Below are 26,161 nucleotides of genomic sequence, written 5' to 3'. Positions count from 1 at the left end.
GTAGCTCAAAACCTGCAAATCTATATGAGTTCATTTTTCCTCTACCTGCAGTCTCTTCCCAAACTTACTCTACTCCTCTTCCTACTCAGCAAAGACCTTTTGATGATATTTAAAATATTTTTATGTATGTTCTACTTTTTTTTACTTTTTTTTTTTTTTCCAATTCCTGCAATATCCCTTTTCTTCCTGTGGTGGAACTGAATGGTTGGTTTGGTAGGATGTTCGTATTTTCTAAATCTCCGGGCTTTTACAGAATATTTTCGCATGGCATTGTTCAGGGCTGTGAATAGGTACTTGCATCTTTGAGCAAGATAATTTGGATGTCGGAAGCAATACAGCAGTGTAAGCTGAATGCATTAGTTTAAATATGCCTGGACTGTGCTATACATACTGGTATTAGCTGGCTTCTTTCTTATTTGCGCCTTCAAAAAATGAAACAAACTTATGCTATATGAGAGCACTCCCACCCGTCAGCAGCACGTGACTGGCTGTGCCCAGTACTGCTGGGCTCGGTTCTGCCTTTTGACTCCATGCTGGTCCTTGTGTACTGCTGGAGTCTCGAGGCACCCTTGAAACGGGGTACCACCTTAGTCAGCGGTCCTCGCCATCACGATCCTGTTCCCATCTCCGCTTAGTAGAGCCATGGTTTCGCTAACCTTCCTTCTTTCATACAGCCTGTAGGTGCGTTGCTGTGTTACTGGAGGCTGTTGAGCGCTGTGTTATACTGTTGTACCTGGTCACTGCTGGGGTTGGATTGATTGTACTTGCGTGGGGCCTTCCCAGTCTTAGTGCAATGACTGGTTGAGTTTGAAGCCCATCTACAGCATAAGATGGAAGCTCATTCAGGGTGGATGCTTCTCTGAATGCTTAGTTCTTTCATGGCTGCTCCAAATGTGCATCCAGAAGTGAAAATCATCTACTTCCCCGCTCTTTCTCTTGTTCCAGAAACCACTACTGCTGCAGTGCAACTGCAGGAGGAGGTGTGAGAGGAAAGTGCTACTACACACTCACCTTCAGCATCAAGTTCCCTCATAAAGATGATGTCTGCTACCTGGCCTACCATTACCCCTATACCTACTCTACAATGATGGTAATACTGATACATCCACCTAGATAAGCTAATGGGTCTGACAGGTTGGAGTTGCTTGGGTATGTGTAGATTTTAAGATAGTCTAGAGGACCATTTTCACAGGCAGTTAGTGACCATGGTGTTGTCATTGCCCTGTGTCTGCAACTGCAGCCCCTGCCAGGTCTGAAGCCCAGAGTGCTGTAGGAAAAATTTCTATATAGGAAAAGCTGGGTAGAAACCATTAGCACTTATACCAGTCATAATGCAAACCAAAGATGTCTCCATTTGCTTGGGGCTGCGGGATCCTCCTCCTGAAGGGTGGGAAGCAGGAGGTTAAAGATAACAGCAACTCAGAAGTGAAAGCTGTCAGTTCCTCCTTCTGACAGAAGGTAAGGCTCAGCTTTCAGAGTTGCACCCAGCAGCACCGCCTCGCTGGACCTCATTTCAGTGCCCTGTCAGCTGTCTCCGCTGTGCCGATTGGAGTATCAGTAGGCAGTTGACACCCCCCCCAGCCCTGTCAGTACAGAAACTAAAAGAATACAAGTCCAAGGCATAAATTGTGTTACTGAGTTGTACCAAGTTTGCTTCCTGGGGAAGGATTGGTTTTCTACAGCCTTTTCTGGGCAGGGGTGGATGGTAAGGGAATATTCTGTGAAATGCACCTGGTGTGTTTTCTCTGTGACTGATGTAGGACAGCCCAGGTTCTGAAAGGAAGGTAGAATAAAAGAAGGGAAATAAAGAGTTTTGGGAGTAGCTTTGCTTTGTTGCCAAAGATGATAATGATGTTACTGAAAATGAAGACGCAAAGTTCCAGTGGATCAGTTCCCATTCTTTCTCCCCTCAATTTCCATTGTCTACCCTTTTTATTCTGAGAAGTAACTGCTAGTGAGGGTTAGTAAAGTTTGGGCTCACTTTTTTTTTTTTTTTTTTTTTTTATAATGGTATCAGTTTCCCATTACCAGATGTGAAAGAGTATGCTTTCAAGTGAGACAATGTCCTCTCCTGCTTACTAGCCATGTTGCTTGGCACGCCAGCATAGTTAGGCTTAGATTAATTCTCACAAAACCGTCTCTTGTCAACTGCTTTGCATCCCATTACAGATGTTCAAAGAAACTGCTTCCAATATCTGGGAGAGGGCCAGTGAAGCCTTTGCTGTCCAAAATATACCTTCCAGCTCACTTCTCATTAGGCTTACGGGTACCAGTTACACCTCAAAATCAATGAGGAAGAGAGTATGCTGCAGTAGTGGGGTTTGACCTATAACCTTGAAGGCATGTATTTCCTACAGTCTGCAGGGGAAAAGATGAGTGTAATACTAAAGACTTGGGTCGGCTTATTCACCACCATACTTTATTACTGAAATGCAGTGCCTCATCATTATTTTACTGTTATTGATTTCTATCTTCTGCTGGCACAAAAGCAAGAGGGACTTGGAGAGTTTGTATGCTCTGGGAATCCCTGAATATCTCACCTGCTCCTGAATGAATAGAATAGAGATGAAAAAGATGTTATTTCTAGACTTGCAGGGCCAAGTATTGAAGTATTTCACTGCCTCTTCAAATCAAATGTTCATTGAAGTTAAAGGGAATTTTGCCATAGGAAAAGTTTAAATGAACTTGGACCCAGTAAGGACCATAAAGATTGGTAAATGGGAATTATAGATGGAAAAGATCGATAGATTGTCATGTCCAGCTCTTTAGAAACAACAGTTTTGCTTTGGCTAATAATTCTAAAAGGCTTCTTTGCTTGGACTAATTTAAAATGTTGACTGATGCAATTTACAGGTTTCCATGTTACTTTAATTTCCACAGTAAATAAACTAAATCAGCTTTGTGCACCAATAAGATTGCATTTTAAAGAATATGTCTACTGGTGAAGTATGTTGGTTTTACATATCAGAAATAAATTAAAAGTGATTACAAACCCAAGGGCTCAATTAAATACATACCGCTTTGGGGAAGAAGATAAACTTGTATATGGAGTTAGTAATTTGAAAATGTTTTTAAATGTCACATATGTTTAATAGTTACAGACATATTTACAGGAAATACACATTGCAGAATCCTATTTGAACTGGGTGCACTCTGCAGTTCATTATTTTTTGTCCATCAGTAATTACATTTATTTTATGAACAGTAATTTGCCTATTTTTACATCACAGTGTTAATTGTTTGGATATCTAACTGAAATCTCTGTGGCAGCTATACCCAATTAAGTTTCACTGGGCACCAGGAACATAAGTGAATGATTATATTGAGTTCTCTATATCTATATGAGATCTAATAATTGAATTTACTTTATAGAGCAGTATGTTAATTGTTTTATGACATAGATGAGTGAAAATTTCAGTTCTGTGTTTGCATTCAAATGGATACTGGGAAAGCAGTCTGAAAGATGTGAGCTCCAAGGTTTGAGGAACAGGAATGTCTTGTCCCATAAACGTTGGGTAAAACTTAGCTTTAACTTGTAAGGAAAAAAAGTTACCGTGTAAGGGTTGTTCGGTGAATCAGTGTGTTTTAGTTTAAGTACTGTCAGGACAAGCGTGCATACTGTGCTACACCTATTTCTACCAATCAAGAGCCAACTGGTGTTCCACTACACTTAGCAACACCCAGTGATGGGATTACACTAATTACCACTTGCAATTACAGTGTAAACAGAGAGAATTACACGTCATCTGGTGTGTGGGTGACAAGTGGCTATGTGTCTAATGAGGCGATCAGAATTTGTTCCAAAAAGTCATTTCTTTTAAGCTGCCAATTCTTTTTCTCGAATTCTCAAGAAGCTGGACTTAAGATTTGTTTAAAACTGCCATAAACTTTGGAGGGGCTGGGGGAGAAACTCTCCTCTTAAAATAACTTTTTGGAATGACAATCTTCAAATTTCCCACTCCTGATTGCACAAAATGTTGTTTTCTTGTAAACTTTTTGGCTGCCCCCTGGTGTGGAGTTGTTCCTGAATTCCACTGGCATGTGCTTGACAGCTAACCAGTTGGTTCTATAAACACTCAAACCCAGTGAGTTTTTTCGTGTTTCTACACAACCCTTACTAAAATATAAGGAGTAAGCAGTTCTCTTTTGGAGAATTTGCTAACAAAGTCCTTTACATTAATAAGAAAAGCACCTAGGAACTGTTTGGGTAAAATCATAGAATAGTTTGGGTTAGAAGGGACCTTTAAGGACCATCTTGTCCAACCCCCTGTAATGAGCAGGGACATCTTCAACTAGATCATGGCATAAGAGTAAATAGTTCTGTGCAGCTTCAGTGAACAGGGATGTATTCTGGATGGCTTGTGTATGTTTCTGGGATGTAAAAGGTGGTGATATTAAGTGGTGGAAGAGAGGAGCTGGCAAGTTAGCAAGAGGTAGAATTAGTACCAATAATAACAGAGCTAGTGGAATAAAATCAGATTTTTATTGGCTGTGAACTCATTTATAAATCTGCTTCTTTGCTTGTTTCTCAGTCCCATCTTGATATCCTCGAACAGAACAGGAACCTGAAGAAGGTTTACTGGAGACAGCACACACTGTGCCAGACGCTGGGAGGAAATCTATGTCCATTGCTCACTATCACTGCCATGCCAGAATCTAAAAAAAGAGATGACTTGGAGCAATTCCGTAAGTAGACAAATGAAGCATTAAATAAGATGCTGGCAAGCTGCGGTCATGTCAGCAGTGGCAGTGACAACCTGTTTTGTGAATATGTTGATTTTCTTGCCTTCTTCATTCTGGAAAAAGAAATCTAAATATGGGGAATAGCCAATTACAGTGCTTTTTTTAAAATCACAGATTTACAGAGAGAAGGGAGGAGAGCTGACACTATTTTTTACTTCAGATTTTTCTTTAATGATCTGAAATAATTATAAAGTTCAGTATCAAATATCTCCAACAGCAAGAAACTTTGTTCAAGTAAACAATTCAACAAGAAATTTGATATTTTTTTTTGTGTGTGTTGCTGGTCCATATTGAAATGATTTATGTATTTTGAGGTCTCAAACTTGAAAAAAAGAAAAAAGTACAAGAAGAACTTTCCAGCTGTGGGCAGCAATTGAAGTATTCTGGTGAAATTCCAGCTTCTCCAACATGCCTGGTAGATCCATCTGAACACAATATAGCTCCTTGTATTCTGTCCGAGTCCTAACTGATGGCGTACTATCTAACGGTAAATGTTATAACTGCCATGTTATATCTAGAGGTGGTTATTTCTCATTGTGAAAGTCAAAGATTTAGACCTTCAGTGGCGTTGATTAGCAAGATTAAGATATGCAAGTTTCTGTAATCAGCAGCAAGTGACAAGTTGATTCTGGTTAGCATCACATTGGGTTAGTTTTGATTTGAGAGCCTAATAACTACTTGTGTGTAGGTTAACTTTTTTTCTTGAGTCAGTGACAAGGCATAAACAGTTTTTCATATTTTTTTTTAATCTCTGCTCTTCACACGTGCATAACATAGGTGGAGAACTTTGAGGGAATGTGGAAATGTAAATTGACTTAAGATTTGTTTTGGGTGTTAAGCAAATATATATCATTATCTCACTGAGATGTTAGGCTAGAAGTATCCAAAAGGATTCTGTTGATAAGAACCACGTTTCTGCAGAATTCTACTTGCAGCAGTATGTGGTAAACATGAGTAGGACACCTTATAATGTCCACGCTATATGCATAAACTAAAAGAAGCTCAAATACTGGAGTTGGTGAAAATTATTGCTATCTTTTCTAGTTCAGGTTTAGAGCACAGTGACTGCAGTTATGCTGACATTACAGCGTCATCCTGAGCTCATACCCTCTTATTATAATAATTGTATTATAAATTGAGCATGTACCCTGAATTAGCAAATTTTAGAGTTTGAATGTTCTTTTCTAGATTGAAATCTTAAAGCAAAATTACCAAGTACAGGCTACATGGGAATTCATACGGTGCATGCACATACACAGCTTTAATGGCAGGAATGGGAAGCAGTGTCAGAGAGAAAATTGGGTTGTTAGTGTTGCTATTATTAATATTATTTACACCATGATGGCACCTACAACACATGATTAGGGGGTTTGGCTGTGGTGGGTGCTGTCCATGCCTGATACAAAGAAATAATTCCTGCCCTTAAATACTTCTGTTCTGGGATAACGATGATATAGAATGGAAAACGAGTGGGTGGGAGCTGTGCTGGGGGATGTTGGTTATATAAATAAACCTTTGGCACACTGCAGATGATCACCTGGTTAGATGTCAAATGTTGACAGCAAGTTTTAAACTTCATGGTGGAAGATCTTAATAGGGAAACTGAAAGAAACTGGAGTTGGAATATTTTATTTGAGGATTTGAGCCATCCAGAAGAGACATGCAATCAGCCAGTTTTTCTGCCCCAGTGAGTATGCTTTTCCAATGAAGGTACAAAGCAAAAGCTAAGCTAAGACTTGATCAAAGCAAAGACTTGGAGTGGATCAGTGCTAAACACTGAATTTCAGCACCTTTGGCTTTGAAAGGACCTTTGTGAAATGTGTGTTTTGTCATAGGAAAGCAAAAAAACCAATTTCAACATCTCCAGCATTTTTGTAAAACAGCGTTCTTGCTTTCTGACTAACCCCACAACATGCCCAGGTCTGCAGTCACGTTGATACAGTGATCAGGACTAAAAGAACTGGAAGGAAATCGTATATATCTGTACCAATGGAACTAAAGCAGGAATAGTTGGGAATGTTTTCACATTTGGCACCAGAGACAAGAGGGAAACATAGCTGCATACATTGATAATGTGTCAGGCTTTATACCATCTACAGTCATTGGGGCTAGCCCTGAACTGAAACCTTGTTGTGCCAGGTGTGGTACAGCACGGGAGAGCAGACAACCTCTGTGCATGCAGGACTTACAGCCTATATTCAAGACAACTGAGAGGCACAGATGCTGAAATGACGATCGTGAGGAACTGACAACACAGTACTGACCAGCGCAGTAATACCCCAAGAATTGCACCTCTTTTAGGGAGTATCGTGATATAAATGTGACAATATTAGGAAGTGGTGTCATTTTCTGGAGCACTGTATTCTCAGAATGTATCAGAATGCATCTTGCAGAGTTAGAAGAGAGGCTGGCAGTTTTTCAAAGGTCATTAACCTGTCTGTGAAGGCAAAGCTTGGCTAACTTAGCACAGATTTGCTGAAAGATTCATAAAGGATCTATGAGCAGTTTGGACAGACACTTGTTTTGAATGCTTCAGGCTGTTGTAATATTAAGTATCTGAGTTAAAATTCCGATTATGTGGCTGAAATCCTCTTTATTTTCAAGAGAAGGAAATACCCCTTGGTTTGTGATATTATGTGAATTCAGTGAGAGCCTGAGTGCTGGCTAAAATACCATGAAATCATGTGCCACTAAACAACTCTTCCTCTAAAGCTTTGAAATGCAGTAAGATTGAGGACTTCCTAGATCTGTCCATGAACCAATTGAACTCAATCAAAACAGAACGTGTAGAAAACCCAGTTGTCTGAACTGAAACAGAAATTGTATGGGGGAAGACAGGGTCAAGGCAAGGCAAGTCAACACAGTTTCTCTCAAGTTTCCAAGAATATAAAAGTAAGCACCAATACTCTTAGGTGATGAAAATATTTGTTGTTTTATCAAGCAGAGGAGCAGAAAGGCAGCACACCATGTTTTATGCTGTGGGGTTGCCTCTAGGCAAATCTGAATAATCACGTATGTGTTTATTTTTTTTTAAGCAGCTTGGATAATTATGGCTTTTGGGGACGCGCTTAGCCTAATTTGTGCTGGTTTGTGAGGCTTTGATCAGCAGTTACTTCTGTTTTCTCATCTTGTATGACATGCCCTTCTCTCTGTGAAGTGGTTTGGCTGATGGAATGACCTATATGTCGGTATTTTCCGTGCTAAAAACATAACTCAAAAGCAACAACGTAGAACTAAATGTGAAGGCACCAAAGGGTGGAGTTTTTTTCAGAAATAACTCCCGTTGGTTTGTACAGTCTCTGTGCATCTGTATTTCAGCTTGAGAAGTGAAATGGAGCTCCAGCACTAGGGAGTTTGGCGCATGGGTGATGAATGAAAATTGATAGCCCTTGTTCTTTCCTCCTAGTTCTGACCAATCAATAGTTTTCATAAGAAATAGTCATTTTGCTTCCTATCAAATGTCTTATTTCTCCTTTGTTCATTGACTAATCTGTACCTTAAGAGATTTTCTGTAATGCCAGCGGCACAGGTAAAACACAAAGCTCGCCAGGACTTCGTAGCTGTTGGGCGTGATTGTACTTAGATACTCTAAATCCTTCTGTAGTATGGACACATGGGGAGTAGGAAACATCACTGATGAAGAGGCATTGGGTGGGTGAGGAGTGTTGGGAGGACAGCGTGATCAGCCCATAAGGAGTGCAGTGGGAAGGAGTTATTGTGATACTGGAGGTGCTGATGGAGTGGGAGCAGCCCAGGGACAACAAAGGACAACAAAAGCAAACCTCGGTGTCAGCTGTGCTCTATTTTCCTTGCTCAATTCTTTCAGATTGGTCTTGTCAGGCTTTTGATTAATGTGGCCCAAGGATGGTTAAATTTGTCTGAGTTAAATTTATTAACATGTGCCTTGTTAATAGGAAGCACAAGCCATGCATGCTTGCAGGCAGTGTACATTCACCGCATACTGAAGGCGAGAAAAATGGGCTGCTGTTTTCCTTCATTATGCCTTGTTTATGTGCAGCTTTGATATTCACTTTAGGCTCCTTTCTCCTTCCTCTCTATCTCCCCTTTATGCGATGGTGGTGTACTGAATAATTTTTATTAAATGCTCCGTTCTGAAACTGAAATGAAGAAAGAAAGCAGTGAGCCAGGAACTCTTCAGCTCCTTGTGCTTTGCATCCGTTATGCAACAGCTCAGTTACAAACAGCACAATTCCCATGTGCACTTGATCAACATCTGTGTGGGTGCCTGAAAGCTGCAACAGAAAGTCCGAGGCTGGTCCGTGGTCCTTGATGGGCTTTGCAGCTTGTACAAATGGAAACGGAGGGCGTCTCTTGTTTTTTGTTATTGTTATTTTAAACTTGCCCTTCCTGTCATCATATGGATGCTGAGCATCCAGCAGGTACGGATGTCTTTGCTACTCATTGTAACTCCAGTATCCCCCCTAGTCTTGTGGTAAAGATAAAGCCATTAGTTTTCCATCTGACTGTGAGTGGGAAGCACTGATGATAAGACAAGGGCCTGCTTTTTGTCTCCTCTGTTATCTGTCTTCACCATGTTCTTCTTTCCTACCTCTTTATTCCTTCTCACAAAGAGTAAGACTCGGCAGATTTGACCTTCCATATTATGCACAGAGCTTTTCCTCAAGGACTGTAGCTCTTCTCAGAAATTTTTAATCACTGCTCCTCTCCCTGCAACTCCCTGCTCCCCGCCCCCGGCAAAAAAAAAAAAAAAAAAAAAAAAAAGGCAAGACAGTTTTCAGCAAGCTTACATGTGTGGTGAGCCTGTACACTCCACCTGCTTTGGATATGGAATTATCAGATAGGAGCCTTTGAAAAGGAAGGAAGTTGGCCAGTGGAGAGGAAGGAATGGCTGGACAGGCATCTCTTTTGTGACTTTGTTCCTGGCTATGTAAGGTCTAGCCTTAATCACTGCCTAATGAGAGTTAAAGGGATTTTTGAAGGGAGAGCAATTCCAAACATCTTTTAGACCATTCTCAAATGAATGCAGACACAGTGAGAATGATAGAGCTTCCAGCCTTGGTGTCAACTCCCTGCTCAATGAAGTTAATAAGTGCTTGCAGAGCTCTGATTTCTTGCATTTGCCACATACAGCCCAGTGAAGGTAGTGTTAACAGCATGCACTGTGCGCAGTAATTGCTTGCAAACCCTTAATTCACAGTGTTACACATGCAAATGTGCAGTAGTAACTATGTCCTACCAAACTCCCAGGCAGACGGCTGACTGGACCCTGCAAGCTGTAGGTTACTGTTGTAAGTGGCAGAGCAAAATGGACAGATAACTCTAAAGATGTGCACGGAAAAGATCTAAACATGCATATACAGGCAATGATAAAATTGTCTTCTAGTTAAGAAAGTAGTGGACACTGATACGTTGCTAATGTTAACAAAGTGATGGAATTAAAACCACCAACTGCAAAGTGACTGATCGGAGAAGGACAGTTTACACTGTGCTGTTTTGAGCTTGCCATAGGGACGTTCCTCAGGAGGTGTCTCGTGGCTGTGCAGAGTTGGGGTCGGTTAGCTCTCGCCTTTAGTTACGGAAGGGAAAAGGGAGCACACCTCTGCAGTGATGTGAGGTACAGTAGGTGCTGTTCTGGTTAATGTTAATAGAGAGGAATAACTGAAACAGACCCAAAGGAATTCCTTAGAGGAATGAAGATTTCAATGGGTCTAGGGTGGTACAGCTGACTACCTCCAGCATTGCTGTGTTCTCAGCTGAAAGACACGAGCATCATATATTGTTATGGGGGTTAATCCTGCATCCACTGAGAACAGTGTCACTCCACAGAGTGGGGTGAGGGAGTCATTGTTTATGGTACCACAAAGAAAGTAATTGCAAAGCTGTCTTCGTGGCTGGTGGTACTGTTGTGATTCCCATTAATAATACTGATTTTGAGGTGTGTTATGAGTATTTCTGCCAGTCTGGGGACACCCCTGATGAGTATCCTTTTAAAAATGTGTAGCATCATAGAGCTAATTTGTGGAGTTTAAAGTTAAACCTAATATCCAAGCTGACTAGCAGAAGTGGTGAGGGAAATTAAACAAAATATGACACTAGCAAATGGATTTACATCTGTAATAGCTGTCACTTTGAGTTGCCCTTCTATCATCATATGTCCTCTTTATGCAAGGCTGGGAAAACCGTTATGAACATTATCATAAAAAGATAATGACACCTGCTTATCTTATCTTAAATTTAGTCTTTTGGGGAATTGAAATACATTTTCTGTCTGAGTCTAAACATGTTGCTAAAGATGGAAAGAGTAATGTTTTTTGGCATAGGTGCAGCAAGGTTCTTGTGCCCTTTGAATCTGCAGATGCTCCTAAAACTGGAATGAGGGATAAAGTGAGACAAATGAGGTGTGTTTACTTGGTCTCATCTTAAGCCTACATAATCAGACAAACATAGTTGCTGCGAGAAATACTCTAACATTTCTCAATTTGCTTGTATAAGCTATTTAGAAGGTTGTTTTGCAACTTTGATCTTTTCTCAGACAGAAACAAACCCTTTACCTTTAAATATAATTTGCAGCAAAGAGCAATTTCTGAGCAAAGAACAGCAGAGAATGTGAATTGCAGAGGCCACTTAGGCAGGATACTGGGAAATAATGATCATGTGGAAAATGTACACAGTTTAATTAAGCACATTGATTAAATCAATATGATTCAAACAGCTTAGTGCTCCAATCAGCTTAATCTCATTAAATGTAATTCAGGCTTCGATAATTGATTAATAATGCATTATAGTTTATGAATTATTGACTCCAAGTTATTATAACTGTTCCTGCTCCCTGCATGGCAACCTGTGTTGCATGTTAATTATGACAGGCTCAAGCTCTCTTCTCTTGAATAACTTTTTCAAAGCTGGAGATGACATATCTCCTAGTGCAACAGGGATCAAATTAGATCAATGCCTTATTGGAGTTAGTCCGCCCCAAAGGAAAATGCACTCTTTAAAGGAAGCTCTCATGTAATAATGTTGAGATAGGGAGGTAGAATGACCTGCTTTGGTTGGTAATGATCTCTCAAGCAGCCAGAAGAACTGCCTGTAGCAATTCAGCTGGAGTGCTAACCTGGCATTGTGCTGGTTGGAAACAGTTCACAACAGCAAGCGCATCTGTTGTTGTTCTAGTGTCGTTGCGTGCCATACCTCCTCCAGCGCACATGCACACAGTATAGCCAATGCTGCTGAACCCTTAGGTCACATTTTTATGCCAAATATAGAGCGATCCAGTTCCCCATGTTTGTTTGGATGCTGAGTGTTTTTTGTGAAAAGGACTGATAGGCTTTTATAGTGGAATTTCTACACTGCAAGTGTCATACAAGAAGAACCATTGCTACTATTGATGAAAATCTCAGGAGAGAAACCAAGAATTGAAGCAAGCCTCCACTCCTCATGTGCTCCCCCCCCCCCGCATTAGACTGTATTTCCACTGAATGTGAGCAGAGGATGTTGTCTCAGATAGATTGTCTTTCTAGCTATCTAGGTACTTAACGTGGTCCAAATAGCAATCTTATGCAGAAGGAGTCCACCAGCATTAATGTTTCCTTAAAATATTCCATTTACAGAACCCGTTCTGCTTTTTCCTTTCATCTTCTATCTCTACTCCTTATTTGTGATTATAGTTCAAAGTGAACAGATTTTAGTGTTTATAGAAATTGAATGACGTGATCATTATAGCAAAGCATGAAGAAAAATATTTTTTGCTTTATTTTTGCATCTGCAGGAGTGAGTTTTGCATTTGTGCATTCCCTTGAACTGAAGATTTGGCTCTTAATTTGCAGGGATCCCAGGCAGAGGTGCTGGTTCCTCTCTTGCTTTGTACCAAACAGTTTGGGTTTGGTGACAGAAAGACTCAGCTGTTGTGAAAACTGTGATCCTGTTTTAATGCAGTCGTGAAGGAAAGCTGAATCAAATTGTCATGTATTCTATAGTGTTAAGTAATCACAGAATTGAGAATACGAATTCTTTTTTCCACTTGAATAGGCAGTTTATTGAGCATCTGAAGCCAAAACAATGATCTCCAGATAGGCAACATTTATGGAGTGTGCTCTAAATATCTTGAGTTGTCTTTTAATTTCAAACATCTCTCTTTTCTTTCTGATATCCCAGTCACAACAATGTGGCAGCCCATAGAGAAAAAGAGCAGACAAAATCCTGCAAAACTATGTTCCTGTTTGAGTATCCAGCCTGCTGCCATAAAGGTGGAAGCTGGTTGAACAGAAGATTAAATCTGTGAGACAGACACATGGCTGGCTGCAGACTGAGGCCAGAGTTTTTCATGATGTATCAACTGCTCTTTGAATCCCAGCATTTGGTGGAACGGACTCAGCCAGCACAGCTTTGACACTATGGTCAGCCTTCTGTGAGTTTGGCAAACATGTATTAATATATTGAATCCAATTAGTCAAGGCAGCAAGCAATGCACAGAAAACAATGAACAAGGACACCAAAAATGGGCCTTGAAGCTTAGGCAGCCACCACAGTGTGTTTTGCAAAGGGATAAAGTAATGTTAGGGTAATGTTCCTTTATTTCCCACCCTTCGTCTTATGCAGCATGGTAGCAGAACAGCCATCTGAAGTGAGATAATTGGTACTGCAGTGGCTGCTCTTCATTCATCTGTAGTGTTTAGTTTTATGCCTTTTTTTCTTTTTTTAAATAACCTTCCTTCTGGAATTTGGAGATTTGTTCTAATCCCTTCCTCTTCTCAGGAGATAGTGCTACAGAATTTTCTGCTGTTTCTTCAGCACTTGTTCTGTTACCTTTCCTTCTTTGAATTATAACAGTCTTGTCTTTGTCCCAAGAGACCTATAACCTTTGCATGTCCTTTCCAGAAAAGAAATGTTCTGATTAACAGCAGCATTTTCTGGAACGTAAGTTAGCAATATTGTCTTGGTTGGTATGGACCTGGGCTAGAACATCAGTAGTGCTTAGCACCAGCTATGCTCCAGTCTTCTAGAATATCAGAGCCTTTTCTGATACGCTAATGAATTAAACATCTTGAAAATCTAAACCAGCACATATCTTAGTCATAATTATTTTCATTTGTAATTGGTTTGTCAAGTGTCTCAGGAGTGTCTTCTCACAGGAGCCTGGTACTACTTGTATTTTTGTTATAAGGCATTGAAAATTATGAATGAAACCAAAAACAGTTTGGTCTTACATATTCCTTATATTGCTTTAGAAATGTACAGCCAGCTGCTGGGAACACACCTGTCTTGCAACACCGCAGTGCCCTGGCCTCATTGCAGTGGAGCTACAAGCTTCCACAGGAGTGGTACATCACCCAAATTCTTGCCTTAACAGAAGGGGAAGAAAAAGCCATCATCTTTTCTCCTTAGGTGGAAAAAAATCGGATCAAACCTGCAGATGATGTGCTTCCAATGGCCAATCTGAGTATCTGGTAGAGGTATTGAAATACCGCCCACCAGAGCCCCCAGGCAGCTTTTACTCCCTCAAATGGTGAACAGGCTTTGAATTGCTGCTAGGTTTCTGTTATCAGCTTCAAATCATGGCATGAAAAAAACCAACCAACCAAACCCTCAACAAAAAACCCCAACAAACTTCCTGTATTTCAGTGAGCTGCACATTTCCCATGCCTGGCCATAAATTCCAGTCACACACTGTCCTGTGGGGCATACACTAAAAGGTCAATGTGGTACTGTATAAATTAGCCTGAGAAGCATTTGAATTGAGTTAAATCTGTTCTCAATGTGACAGAGATGGGCTCTATGAAGGAGGACATAATTTTAGGGTCAAATGGACTGCAGAGACTGAATATTGTTACGAGCAGCGTGCTTACTAAGGGGTGAAAAGTTAATACTTGTGCCTCAAGGTAAAAGCAGAGGTCAGGGAAGGTTTTTTTTCCAGCTGGTCACAATATTGCCCAATTGGTCACGTGTCTTACTGCACAGGTCATTGTTTTTCACAAATTACAAGGTGTGGAACACCTGCTGATGCAGGATATAAAGTGGGTTGGCCTGAAGGTAGTTTGGTTTGCCCTTAACACCTGTGTTAAATCAGTTCCTTTGGGGCAGTCTGTGGATCACCCTTGCTCCCTGAATAAAAGGCCAGTAAGGTGGTTCCTATAGCCTCTGGCATAGAAACCTGCTGTAAGGTAAGAAATGGGAGTTTTATAATGGTAGAGGTGTTGCTTGTGTGTGATTGTTTTTTTGGGTTTTTTTTTTGTTTTGTTTTTGTTTTGTTTTGTTTTTTTTTTTATAAATTATTTTTCCTGTCTTCTCTGCCCTGTCTGCTCTAAGGCAGTGGAGAAGCACTCTTCGAAAAAGAGGGGATGAGCTGCTGGGCTGTCCCAGTGACCGGTTGTTCTCCTTTCTGTTTGGTTGTACCTTCTCATCGATAACTCCTAGGCAAGCTGTGGTCAGGGAGTAAGGGGCAGGACAGCTGGCAGGTTGGTCTTGTGAAAGAGTAATCCATGGCTGGAAAGCTCACGGAGCACAGCATGTGTACCAGCTGCTGTCAGACCCAGACAATTGCGCTCGCTGTCGTACGGTGTAGCTTTTGTCTCCGGTTCGATATTTTTTCCTTACTGGAACAGAAAGACTGTTCTGATACACAGATTTGAGCTATGTACATATTGCTTTCTGATGACTGATGATCTTATGGGAACACACTGTTTTTTGACTGGACCTGGATAGAAAGATTGGGAAGAGTGGGCAAAAATTGGGCTCTGCCACTCTGCTAGCAAACCGTTGCTTTTAGTTTGGGAACCCAGCTTGGGGACAGTTTAAGGGAAGAAGGTTGTCTTGCACAGATTGATTTAAAGAATTTCTAGGCTGTGACAGTAACCAGAGTGCATTGTGCTAACAGGGAAGGCTGCTTGCTACTCTTACGTGTTTTTTCACGATCCTATGAATCTTGCGTTTCTCACTCTAACATTAAGCTTCTGCTATGCATAGGCAAACCCTTCCTCGATACACAGAACTAACAGACTGTTGGGAAACAGTGTGGGTGGTGTTATAACTTTCATATTGTCTTCACCTTCACCCTTTTAATTTGGGAAGTTTCTTGGTGCTTTTAAGTCTTGGCTGACTGGTTTGGAGAGTCTGTCTATTGCGGCTCACTTTAAAATAGAAAAGTCATTCACCTGATACCTCAAGGCTTTCAAAACTTTCTGGAAAACAACGATCCAATTTCTGGATTTAATGTTCCAAGCTACACATTTTTGTCTGATAAAGGCTGACCTAGCTTGTCATGTGTTACAAATGATTGGAGTTGTTTGGATTGCAGGGAGCAGCTTTACTGCATGTTTGCCAGAGCTGCAAGCAGATACTTTGTTCAGCTACTCTGCCCACATCTGTGCAAGGGGGTCTACGCTCACATGAAATGTAGTAAATGGTATTTCTCAGTGATGATCCTAATATTAATCTGCCTGAGAGCAATAGTGAGCGAGGAGGCATTTTTGCAATGCACTATGTATATTTGTTTTTCTCCTGTTGTTTTATCTGTACTTCTGAACACCTGCTATTTCTAATTCCCACCCGTAAGTTGATTTTGCTGGGAGGGTCTATGCAGATTTCTGCCTAACCTGTTTTAACTGAGTTTAATTTCCCTAATTGGAGAACAGGATCCATTGCTATGTGACTGATGCAGCCAATCTTATACCCGTAAAAATAAGTACAGCAATTTATTGAAACTAGTAGCTTGCAGACACCACAGGCTGACACTTCTTGTGTCTTATAACTGACAGATTTTAGAAACAAGTATTTGTCATTAATGGGCTGTAATTATACAGCAATACAAAAATGAAATAGGATCAAAAATACTTCATAATGATTTTTAAATGCTGTTCTGTTAATGAGAGGATTTGTCCATCTCTACATCAAAGACAAACTTGTTAGCTCTCTGAGCTTGCCCACCTGTTTCTAATGCAGAAATAGAAATTTCTAATAAACAAGGGGAGACAGCTGCTATGTTCAGACTGCAAATGTGCTGATAAGACCGACTAGTTGACGAGCGACATTGTAGATACAGCAAAGTGCTCCAGTGTTTGCAGAGAGCTAAACTTGGACTTCTGTATCATTCCAGGGCATTTATTATGTGGCTGTTGGATATTGGGTTTTAGCTGACAGAAAGATAGGTGCGTCAAGTCTCTTTCATTCTAGGTAATTTTGGGTTTTCTCTGATTTCCTCTGCTTCATTTTGATATACGACTTTGAAGAATTAGGTAGCAGAAGAAACAGTACTAGTCAATGTATCTCTTATGTCTTTTGGCCTTCCAAATAGAAGGAGGGGGGGCAGGTTGCATTCTGAAGTCACCAGCTACCTTTTAAACCAGTAAACAGACCTCTTAATGAATTGCTTTTCTGTTTTTGTCAGGAGTTTTTCTTAAGGTGTGTGGCATTTTAGAGAAGTTCCATGATTTTTCTGCCTGCTCAGTCTTAACTTTAGGTTAACGAACTTTGCATGATTGAATCAGGCCCCAGAACCAACAGGACTTGTTCTAGATCTTAACTCTGTTTCCCAAAGAAGGCGTTTTTTCAGTGACATTCAGAAAATGGTATCTATCAAATCACCAGCACATTTATAATTTAATTTGCTCTATCAATTGCAATTGTTGTGCTACTTAGCTGTGGAGGAAAAAAAAATGTTATTTTTCTTGCCATTTCAGAATTCTTTCTACAAGACTTTTCTTTCTTCATTGAATTTGTTTAATGAACTGTTTTGAAGATTTTACTGGCTTAGCCTGGGCTAGGTGCTGCTTCTGTGTCTTTGAAATAGATGAGATTAACAAAACTTTCTGCCAATTTTATTTAAAACATGACAGGGGTACAGGTGGTAATTATGAGTTGATGAATAAATTGGAACGGGTACATCGGAGAAAGAAAGGACTTGTGCATGACTTGGGGGGGAAACATTAGAAGGCATCACTGAGTGTTCTTTTGAGTCTCCCAAATGTTCTAGACTTTTATTATTATTATTATTATTATTTTTCTAGAAAACCAGAGACACCTACTACAACTTCCTAATTCCTTTCCTTGTTCTTCCCTTACTGCTTTTGTGTCATCTTTCACTTTCTCCCCAAGACTGAAAGTGCAATGTAATAGTGATGGATGCAGGAATATGATAGCATTCTGCAAATGCATGTGTTCAGTGCTAATTCTAGGAAGGGTGGGTGGGTTTCAGAATGAAAATGGGAGCTGTGTTGTAGCATCATGGTATAGGACATCTAACACAACTGAGAGAGGATATAGGGTATAGTATTCTATTCATTTTCACGGCTAATGAAAAGAGGAGGAGTGCTTTTAAGTAATGGATTATGTAGAAATTCTTGGGTGAGCATGGATGGCACAGGATACTTCATGACTGGAACTTAGGAAACGGATGTTAAGCTTCCAGCTCTGTGACTGATTTGTATTTTATTCTCGGGCAACTTCCTTGATTTTTCTGCAAATCCCTGCTTTCTAAACTTGGAATACACTTGAAACACGTAATCTTCAGTCTGTGAAGTGTTTCGAGAGAGGATGAGTGAGATGGAATTCATTATTGGTGGCATCAGACTGACCTTGGCAGGTCTCCCAAAGGGTGTTTAGGTCCCATGGTTTAGCACCTAACAGAAGACTGTAACTCATGATTGAAGTGGAGATGAAGTAGATCGATAGGAGGGCAGGAAGTCCTTAAATTCCTTGTGGCTTGGGCTGCACCTGCCAGAAATAAGAATGAAGGGAGGATTTTATCATAAAAAAGAGTTTCTGCTACATTATCCACTACAGCCTATCTTGTGACTTGGTTTTTCCTTTGTGTTTGCTGTGCTAGAGGAATTTCTGAAAAATGACGTTTTCTTGTTTTTTGTAGTGCTCCCTACCCCTGTAGCCTGGTGTAAAAGGTGCAGCTGCAGCCGGGGTCATTCCTTCCCCTTCCTGACCAGCAGTGGACAGGGTAGGCTCTAACAAGATTAGTGTCTCGACTGCTTTGTCACTTCAGTGTTGCAGGTCACCCTAACGCAGCTGAGGAGTTTGTATTGCGGCAGAGTGGGAAAGTGCATTTAGTAGAGCAGGCGTTGAAGGCCGTTCTGGAAACGCAGTCCTGTAAATCCTGGCCTCTGGCAGCCCGAGCTGTTTAGTTATGTTTTATGAATCAGGTCATACTGTGTCTGTCACAGCTTCCAGATGCCAAACTCCTTCTGTGACAGTTTTGTCAAGCATTTTAAAAGGGCACAAAAACAACAGCCAGAGGGTCACCGTGAGGCACAACTCAACACATGGGAATTGTTCTTCACAAAGAGCAACTGGCCAGAGGCAAAAGAATGAGCAAGAGACAGATGAAGGACTTTGGGGTCTCAGTGGCTGTGGTGCCCTCATTATCCCTGTTCTCTCTGTGTTTAGCACTTAGTGAACGAGCAATACAAATGTAGTGACATGCTTATAGTTTCTGTGCTGACATAGGTGATGGACCTGCAAGTTATGCAGCATGTCTGTAGCTAGACTTGAAACAGTGTTCCTGCCCATCAGTGATGACTTGCTTAATTTCATACCCTATATCGTACCCTTTTAATCAGAACATTCCCGGGACCCACCTTCTAGCTTGTCGAAGGTCTTTTCTCACCAGTTGAGCTATCACTTGCAATGCAGATACCATGACCTTATTTGTCAGCCTATGAAGATGTAACTTGAAATTAGGCTCAGCTCAGATAAAATAATTGCTGTTTGCACAAAGGGTGTTGCTGGTGAGATGCTCCCTGTGAGGCCATCTAACCTGCCTGAAATGTAATTTAATAGAGAGAAATCAAATAAAATAAATCAAATTAAAGCATGCAGCTAATGCATGCAAACTCTAAAATTAATTTGGCTTACAAACAGGCAGTGAAACTGAATAGTTGATTTCTTCATCCATGAAGGAGGCACACTAAATAGTACAGAAAACAAAAATAATTTAAGAACAACTTTTGATTTTGAGAGTTGATGGGGATGTTAGATGGCAGGTGAAGGTTATTCTTTGATGTAAGGTATTTCTCATTATCTGTATATTCTTGCAGTTAGAAAACATCCATTAGAAGTCTCTTCATATTTTGAAAATAAGGTATCAGCATAAGAAGCTTTGTTAGATATAACAGGGAGATAAATCATCTTTTCAATGCTAGCCATTAGCTTGTCATGACCATGATTTACAGGGTTTTTCTTTTATTTAAATAACTGTTTCTTTTAAAAGCATTCTGATAGTTTACAGAGCGGAAGATGAAGTGGCAGTGAAAGCTCTGAAATATAATGGTTTCAATATGAGTGCTTCTTATGGCAAGTGAGAGAAACTAGCTCATGCCATGGATTGTACAGGCTCTAAAGAATGGCTGAGGATTCTGTGACAGCAGCAGTTGGAAAAGTTCAAAATTCTACTGGGGAAATGTTGGGCTGCAAATGCAGGAAGGCACTGGGACTGAGGAAATGTACCCCAGTATTAGCTTCATGAAGCTAGTCTGTACAACAATGCACATCAGAAATTCAAACTGATTAGCAGCTGTTACTTGTGCTGTTAAATTATTTGCCTAAAAGAACCTTCTGGGTATTTTTTTTTTCTTTAATAAATTGAATATCACTTAGGAAACTATGAAATAAAGAACAAAACCTCTTGTGTGAAAACTCCCACTTTTGCAATGATACATGGAGTGGTGAGGAAGGACATCTCATGTTTTACTTCTACTTGTGTTCCTTCTGGGATCGCCAAAACTGTTTTACAGCCTGACTCCTTTACTCACAAGTAGCTTTTTCTGTGCTTTGTAGCAACTTGTGGGGAAAAAGAACATTTTTTTCCTTTCCCTAGCCTTCCTAATGTCTTACTCGTAAGAAGCAATATTTTTTCTCAACCAGACTACTAGTCTTCCTAGCTTGATGTTTCAGTCCCCATAGTGACTGATCTAGGAACACATCATTCATTAGAAACAGTTTTGCTAGCATCTGAAGGGAAGAACTTGTTACTGACTTAGGCAGTGACTGCTTAGCGTCTTTCCACGTGCTGTTTGAAATTTCTCCATGTTATCTATTTTATGTAGTGGCAAATTTTGTTCCACCTAGTTTTCTGTCAAGTATTCTGGAATTCTGATTATGCTATATGATCCTGATTCTTTCTTCATCCTCAGGGTATTTCAGTAGTAGAACTGCTTGAAAATAATACAGTATGAGCTTGCTTATGAACTTCAATGTTCATCTCTATTAGTTTCCTTGGGAAACTTATGTTCTACTTATGGCCTAAACAACTAATGTGAGCTCTTGATCTGAGATTTGAACACAAGATGTTAAAACACTGTGTTGTTTTGACGGTACTGGAGGGCCGTAGGGAAATAGAGATTAGGACCTGCCACCTATACTAGATCTGCTACTGGTATGAATTAAAAAAAAAAAAGAAGTTCCATTTATCATGTTGTAGACATGAAGTGCTGGTGCCTCCCGCTTTGGTCTTTATCAAAATAAAACCTTATACATAGAAGTAGGCTTCTTGTCAAGGCTAAAGTAGGCAGGAAGCTGTACCATTCAGGGGTGGACAGTAGGATAGTTTTCTAGTTTAAAGATATTTCTGTGTCATTCTGCTGTTAAATACTTTCAGTTTAGTCCAACTCTACTTTGCGTCTTTTACACAACGTGTCACATAGTCTAGAAGATTAAAAGTGGTGCTGCTTATGTCGTGATACAAGATCATTGGGCCAATATCAGTTTTGCTGTCATGATGATTCAATTGAAAGAGCTTTTATGTTGCTCCCTTATTTGCATTCTCTTGCCTAGTTGTTTGGGGAGTTCAGCTAAGAACTTGTCACCAAGACAAGATTCATTATTCAAAAGTGGGAGACAGTTTTACCTTATCAATTTCTTGTCTGTAGAAAGAGAGAATTTCCTTTGGGGTCAGCTCTGTGAAATGCAGTTTTAAACTTTAGGATAGACTTGGACAGCAATGATGTAAAAGTCAATTTAGTGATGCCACAAACGAGGTGCACCTGCAGAAGGGCCTTTACTGTGAAGTTGTTGACACAGTGAATTGCTAGACGGTGTCTTTTGTCGACTTGTCTGCTTTCTTTCCTTTTTCTCCTGAGTTTTCCATACGTAACAAAACATACAAGCTAAAACTCTCATAGCTTGCTTACTGCAGGAGAAAATTTTTAAGAAACATTCCCTGCCAGGATATTTCTGGAGCAATGGAGTGATAAATATCAAATCAAGTGAAGAATAAGAATTTAATTTTTCCCATCAGAGCCAATCTGATGCTTTTTATCGTAACAAAAATTGATATTTTATCCCTTTGATAATGAAAGCCTCTGATTGCACTTCCTTTTAATATATTTTATTTCTTACAAGTCATTCCCTGAGGAAGACCTCAAGTCAGAGGCAGAGATGGATCTGTGCCTCTTAAAGACACAGCACATATTTAAGAATAAACATTGCTTTATGCCGTAGGTGGCATTAGTTGTGTTTTAAATCTGTTCTGTATAGACAGTTTATGGGCAAAAGAACTCTTTAGTATAGAATTTGTCTTTTGTAGAGCAGGAAACCTTGAAGGACTACACAGCAGTTAATTTATTTTCCTGTTAAATTTGGCTATTATTCCCAGTGATGAAAAAAACACTGACAGGTTCTCCGTTTTCCATGCCCATTTTAGGGCTAACAGGCCCCAGTGCAGGTCCTAGGTTGATCTTAGCTTGCTGCAGTTGCAGAAGGACTGGGAAAAATATTGAGATCTTCACACAGTTTTTTATCATTCCTCTCCTACCTAGGTTTCTAGAAGGAGTTTTTTCAGAAAAACAAGGGCTTCAGAACTGGAACCATTGAAATTAGCAAAGAAAACAAATGCCTGTTGGGTTATATTTGTCCCCAGCTAGTGCAAGATTGTTGTGTACAGAATGGCTTCTTGTGCTCTGGGCAATGTGGTTTTAATGTTAACTTCTACCTCTCCACAGGGGAGACTCTTCAATATAACTCACTGATATTCAGCCTAAATGTTCCTTTGTGAAGTTACATCCCATTAACCCTGGCTTCACCCTAGTTTAGTACTCTAAGCAATTCCTGTTGCTGCTGTGCCTGTTCTCAAAGTGATGGCAGTGAAGGGTATGGGGTATTACACTGGGGTAAAGGCTGTATCTCATAAGCAGGAGATGTGGGTCCAGACATTACTCACAGTGTGAAAGCCATTTACTCCTAGAGTGTGCTCTGGGGGCATCCCCTCTGCAATCAACTCCTGCTGCAGACTGTCCATCTGCTGCCCTTCATTTCTGTATAGAAGCTATTAATGCCATCCGCAGAACTGGGGACATGGCTGGAGGGCAGTTCATGCCTCAAAATTCACAGCTCAGTGATGCTCTGCCCTCTAGGTGCAAAGTCAGCTTGATCCCTTTAGGGATCAGATACTCAGAGGTCTCTCTGGCTAGGGACGTAACTAAAAAGTGCAGAGTTCTTGCTCTTACAGTGTGGAAATGTGCCTTGCAAATGAGATAGATGGGCTGTGAGTTCGTGGTGGGTATATAGAATTAAATGTAAAAGCAAGGGGTGAAAATATTGCTGTTTTGGAGCTGAAGCCTTATTAAAGTCCTGTCTGTCCTATTTGTGCAAATTCTTTCTAAAGTATCGTGTGTCACCAAAATCCCATTAAACTGTCACATAAATTATCAGAGTTTCCTTTTTCCATCACTGTGGATTACCCAGGGAGATATTTTTATGACAATGGAAGCTTTTTCAGCCTGCTCCTCCTGCCTGATTTAATTTCAGGCGAAATCCTTCTCGCAGAAAGGAGCCCATGGATTTCATAGCTCTATGGATCTCTGCACTCTGCCTGTACACAAGTTATTCTGCAGATGTCTGCACTTCTTTCCTGCCTGCACCTTCTTTTGGGCATGGGACAGTCCGGGGCAATGCTGCCACTTCTCTAATCATACTGAATAAGAACACTGTGTAGTCAGTTTTGATGGACCTCTGCTCCAGTGTCTTCCAGTCTTCTGAGCATCCACTGACTGGTTCTTTTCTTGGGCCAGTGTTTGTTACCTTTATATGAAAAACCCAGAAGGTAAAAGAGTCACACATGTACCTAACTTGAAAAATTTTGGTTTTTTCCCTACTTAACATGTCTCAGAAGTCTTGAGTCTCGGCAAGGCAATCTGTGTTCCTTCCACACTGGCTGAAAAACATACAGATTGATAGTCAGGCCATGGCAGGACCAAATACTTGGGTATCTGAAATTGCATGCTGCCATAGAACAAATTAAGGCCATAATGTGCATGTTATAGAAGCAGGGGATGATAGATCCTTGCCTGCCATTGATAGATAATCTGGAGCTCCTTACATCAACTAGCTAGTTAATCTGTTGGGAGGACTCTTGGAGCTGATCCTAGTGTTTGCTTCTAACCTCTTTATCAGGGTACCTACAGAGGAGCTGGGAGCTGGTAGACTTAAGGATAATAGAGGGGCTTTGGAAGATAGTTACTAATGAAAGGAATCCCGGTAATTATATTACAGAAATTTTAAAGTAGCAGGACTGTCACGAACTGAGCAGGCAAGACAGAACTTTCCATAAATGTTTCAGATCCCTATGTGGGAAGAAGCCCAAGTGATGACAAAATATCATGATGATGAAATATTTCTGATTAGTTGCTAGTTAGTGGCTAATATTTAACATACTTTAAAGTGGCTAACATTAAGTAGTAATCAGACACGTTGCATCAAGGAGATCAAAGGAGATGGCTGAGGTGCCCTGTGGACTGGATTCCATCAGCTCTCAGACACAGAGGTAATTTCAGAAGACTAGAGGGGAATCTTGGACGAAATTTCTAAAGGGGTAGCTAGAATGACCTAGGTGGCCATAGGCCTCGTACTGACACTGTTCTGGGCACTGTGGCAGAGTGGCTTGTTGTAGGACCTTATGAATAAGGACCTAGCAGAAGATAAAATGAATATGTGGGCATGCCAATGAAGGCAGTCAAGTCCCTACAGTTTGACTTACCTGATAGACAGTAATTCGTATTTTTTTTAGTGCAACCTAGTCCCAGTGAACAGTGAGAACATCTGATTGTTGTCTCTTTCTAGCAGCCTTTTGCAATGTAAAGGCTATCTCCTTCCTCTGTTCGTCTTTCCTTTCTGAGTTTAAAACCCATTTTCTCCAATTTTTCTTCATAACTTATGACTTCTGCATTTTTTATTATTCTTAATGACCTCTTCAATTTTCATTGCCTTAATTTTTAAACTATGGTGGCCAGCAGTAAGCACAGCACTACCGCTATTTTTTTTGTTCGTTGGGTTGAGCAGAGCAAAGTAACAACGTTCCTTGTCCTAGCTGTGACCTTGCCTGTAGCTCGTCCCAGGAGAGCTGCCATATTTGGGACTGCTTTGCATCACTAACTCATCTGCTGTAATCCCCTGATCCTTCTTGGCAGTACTTCTTCCTAACCAGCTGTCCCCCATCTTGATTTGATTCCCTTAGAATCTGGCTAAGGGGAGCGCAGAGACCTACCAGGAGCCCACAGTTCCTGCAGGAGCAGCTGAGGGGGCCTGGGCAGGGCCAGGAGAAATGGCAGGAGATTTAAAGGTGGTGTAACCAATGCTACTCCCCAGCTGAGGCGAGCAGCTCTGGTGCTGGCATGATTCGTGGTGGTGCGCCCCAGCATGGTGCATGGAGGGGGTCCTGGGCTGGGGAACCTCAGGGGAGCCAAGAGACCTGCCAGAAGTCAGCAGCTCACACGACAGCAGCTGAGGAGAGGGCCAGGAGTGATGGCAGCCAAGCCGCCCACACCTATAAAAGCCCTTGGGGAGCACTGGCAGACGGGGCCTGGCGGGGCGGCTGGCATGGGAGGGTGTGCAGGAAGGGCTGGGGCTCTGCCAGCTCCACCAGGGAGCAATGGCATCCACCAGGGAGCAATGGCATCCACCAGGGAGCAATGGCATCCACCCAGCAGAAAGCCACGGCCCCTATAAGCTCTGCACCCGCAGCCCAGGCAGGGCTGCGGTGGGAGCAGGCGGCCGCCCCGGTGCGGGCTGCAGGCCGTGCCCGGTGCTCCCAGCAGTGCCGGCGGCAGCAGCCCGTGCTCCTGGGAGTGCGCTGGGGAGAGAACCCTCTGCTCGGTGTAAGTGCAAGGTTGCTCACATTAGCAGTCTAATAAGGTAGACAGCAACAGCTAGATGGTTTCAGTTTGAAGCTGGATGCTATCGGAGCAGTTCAGGGGGTGTGCGGAGCGGGGCAGGATACGCCGGTGAATGTTGAGCTGGCGTATCCAAAAATGGATCATAATGCAGTGACTGGAAATTTCAGCTAGATTAATTCAGGTATAGATGCTTGCTTAGGATGGAAATGTTAGTTATAAACTGAGACAGTTTCCAAAAAGTTATAGTAGAGTTTCCATGGGAGCAAGTTTTGAATACAGGATTTGTTTCTTCCCCAATCTTCAGCAAGAGGCACCTTTTGATTTGAACTGGA

At 41.2% G+C, this 26,161-nt stretch overlaps 1 protein-coding gene across 1 annotated transcript in view; it reads left to right on the top strand.

Annotated features, from left to right (window-relative positions):
• AGBL1 (AGBL carboxypeptidase 1) overlaps positions 1–26,161 on the top strand; it is a 273,101-nt gene that overhangs the window by 64,691 nt on the left and 182,249 nt on the right. Inside the window, exons 16-17 of the mRNA XM_005242455.2 lie at positions 946–1,090; positions 4,533–4,686. Coding sequence (XP_005242512.1) covers positions 946–1,090; positions 4,533–4,686 — 299 coding nt within the window. The remainder of the gene's footprint in view (positions 1–945; positions 1,091–4,532; positions 4,687–26,161) is intronic.

Source organism: Falco peregrinus, chromosome 1 (genome assembly GCF_023634155.1).
Source record: "Falco peregrinus isolate bFalPer1 chromosome 1, bFalPer1.pri, whole genome shotgun sequence".
Taxonomy (NCBI): domain Eukaryota; kingdom Metazoa; phylum Chordata; class Aves; order Falconiformes; family Falconidae; genus Falco; species Falco peregrinus.
Note: the sequence above shows the minus strand (reverse complement) of the source record. Positions and strands in the feature narration are given on the sequence as shown.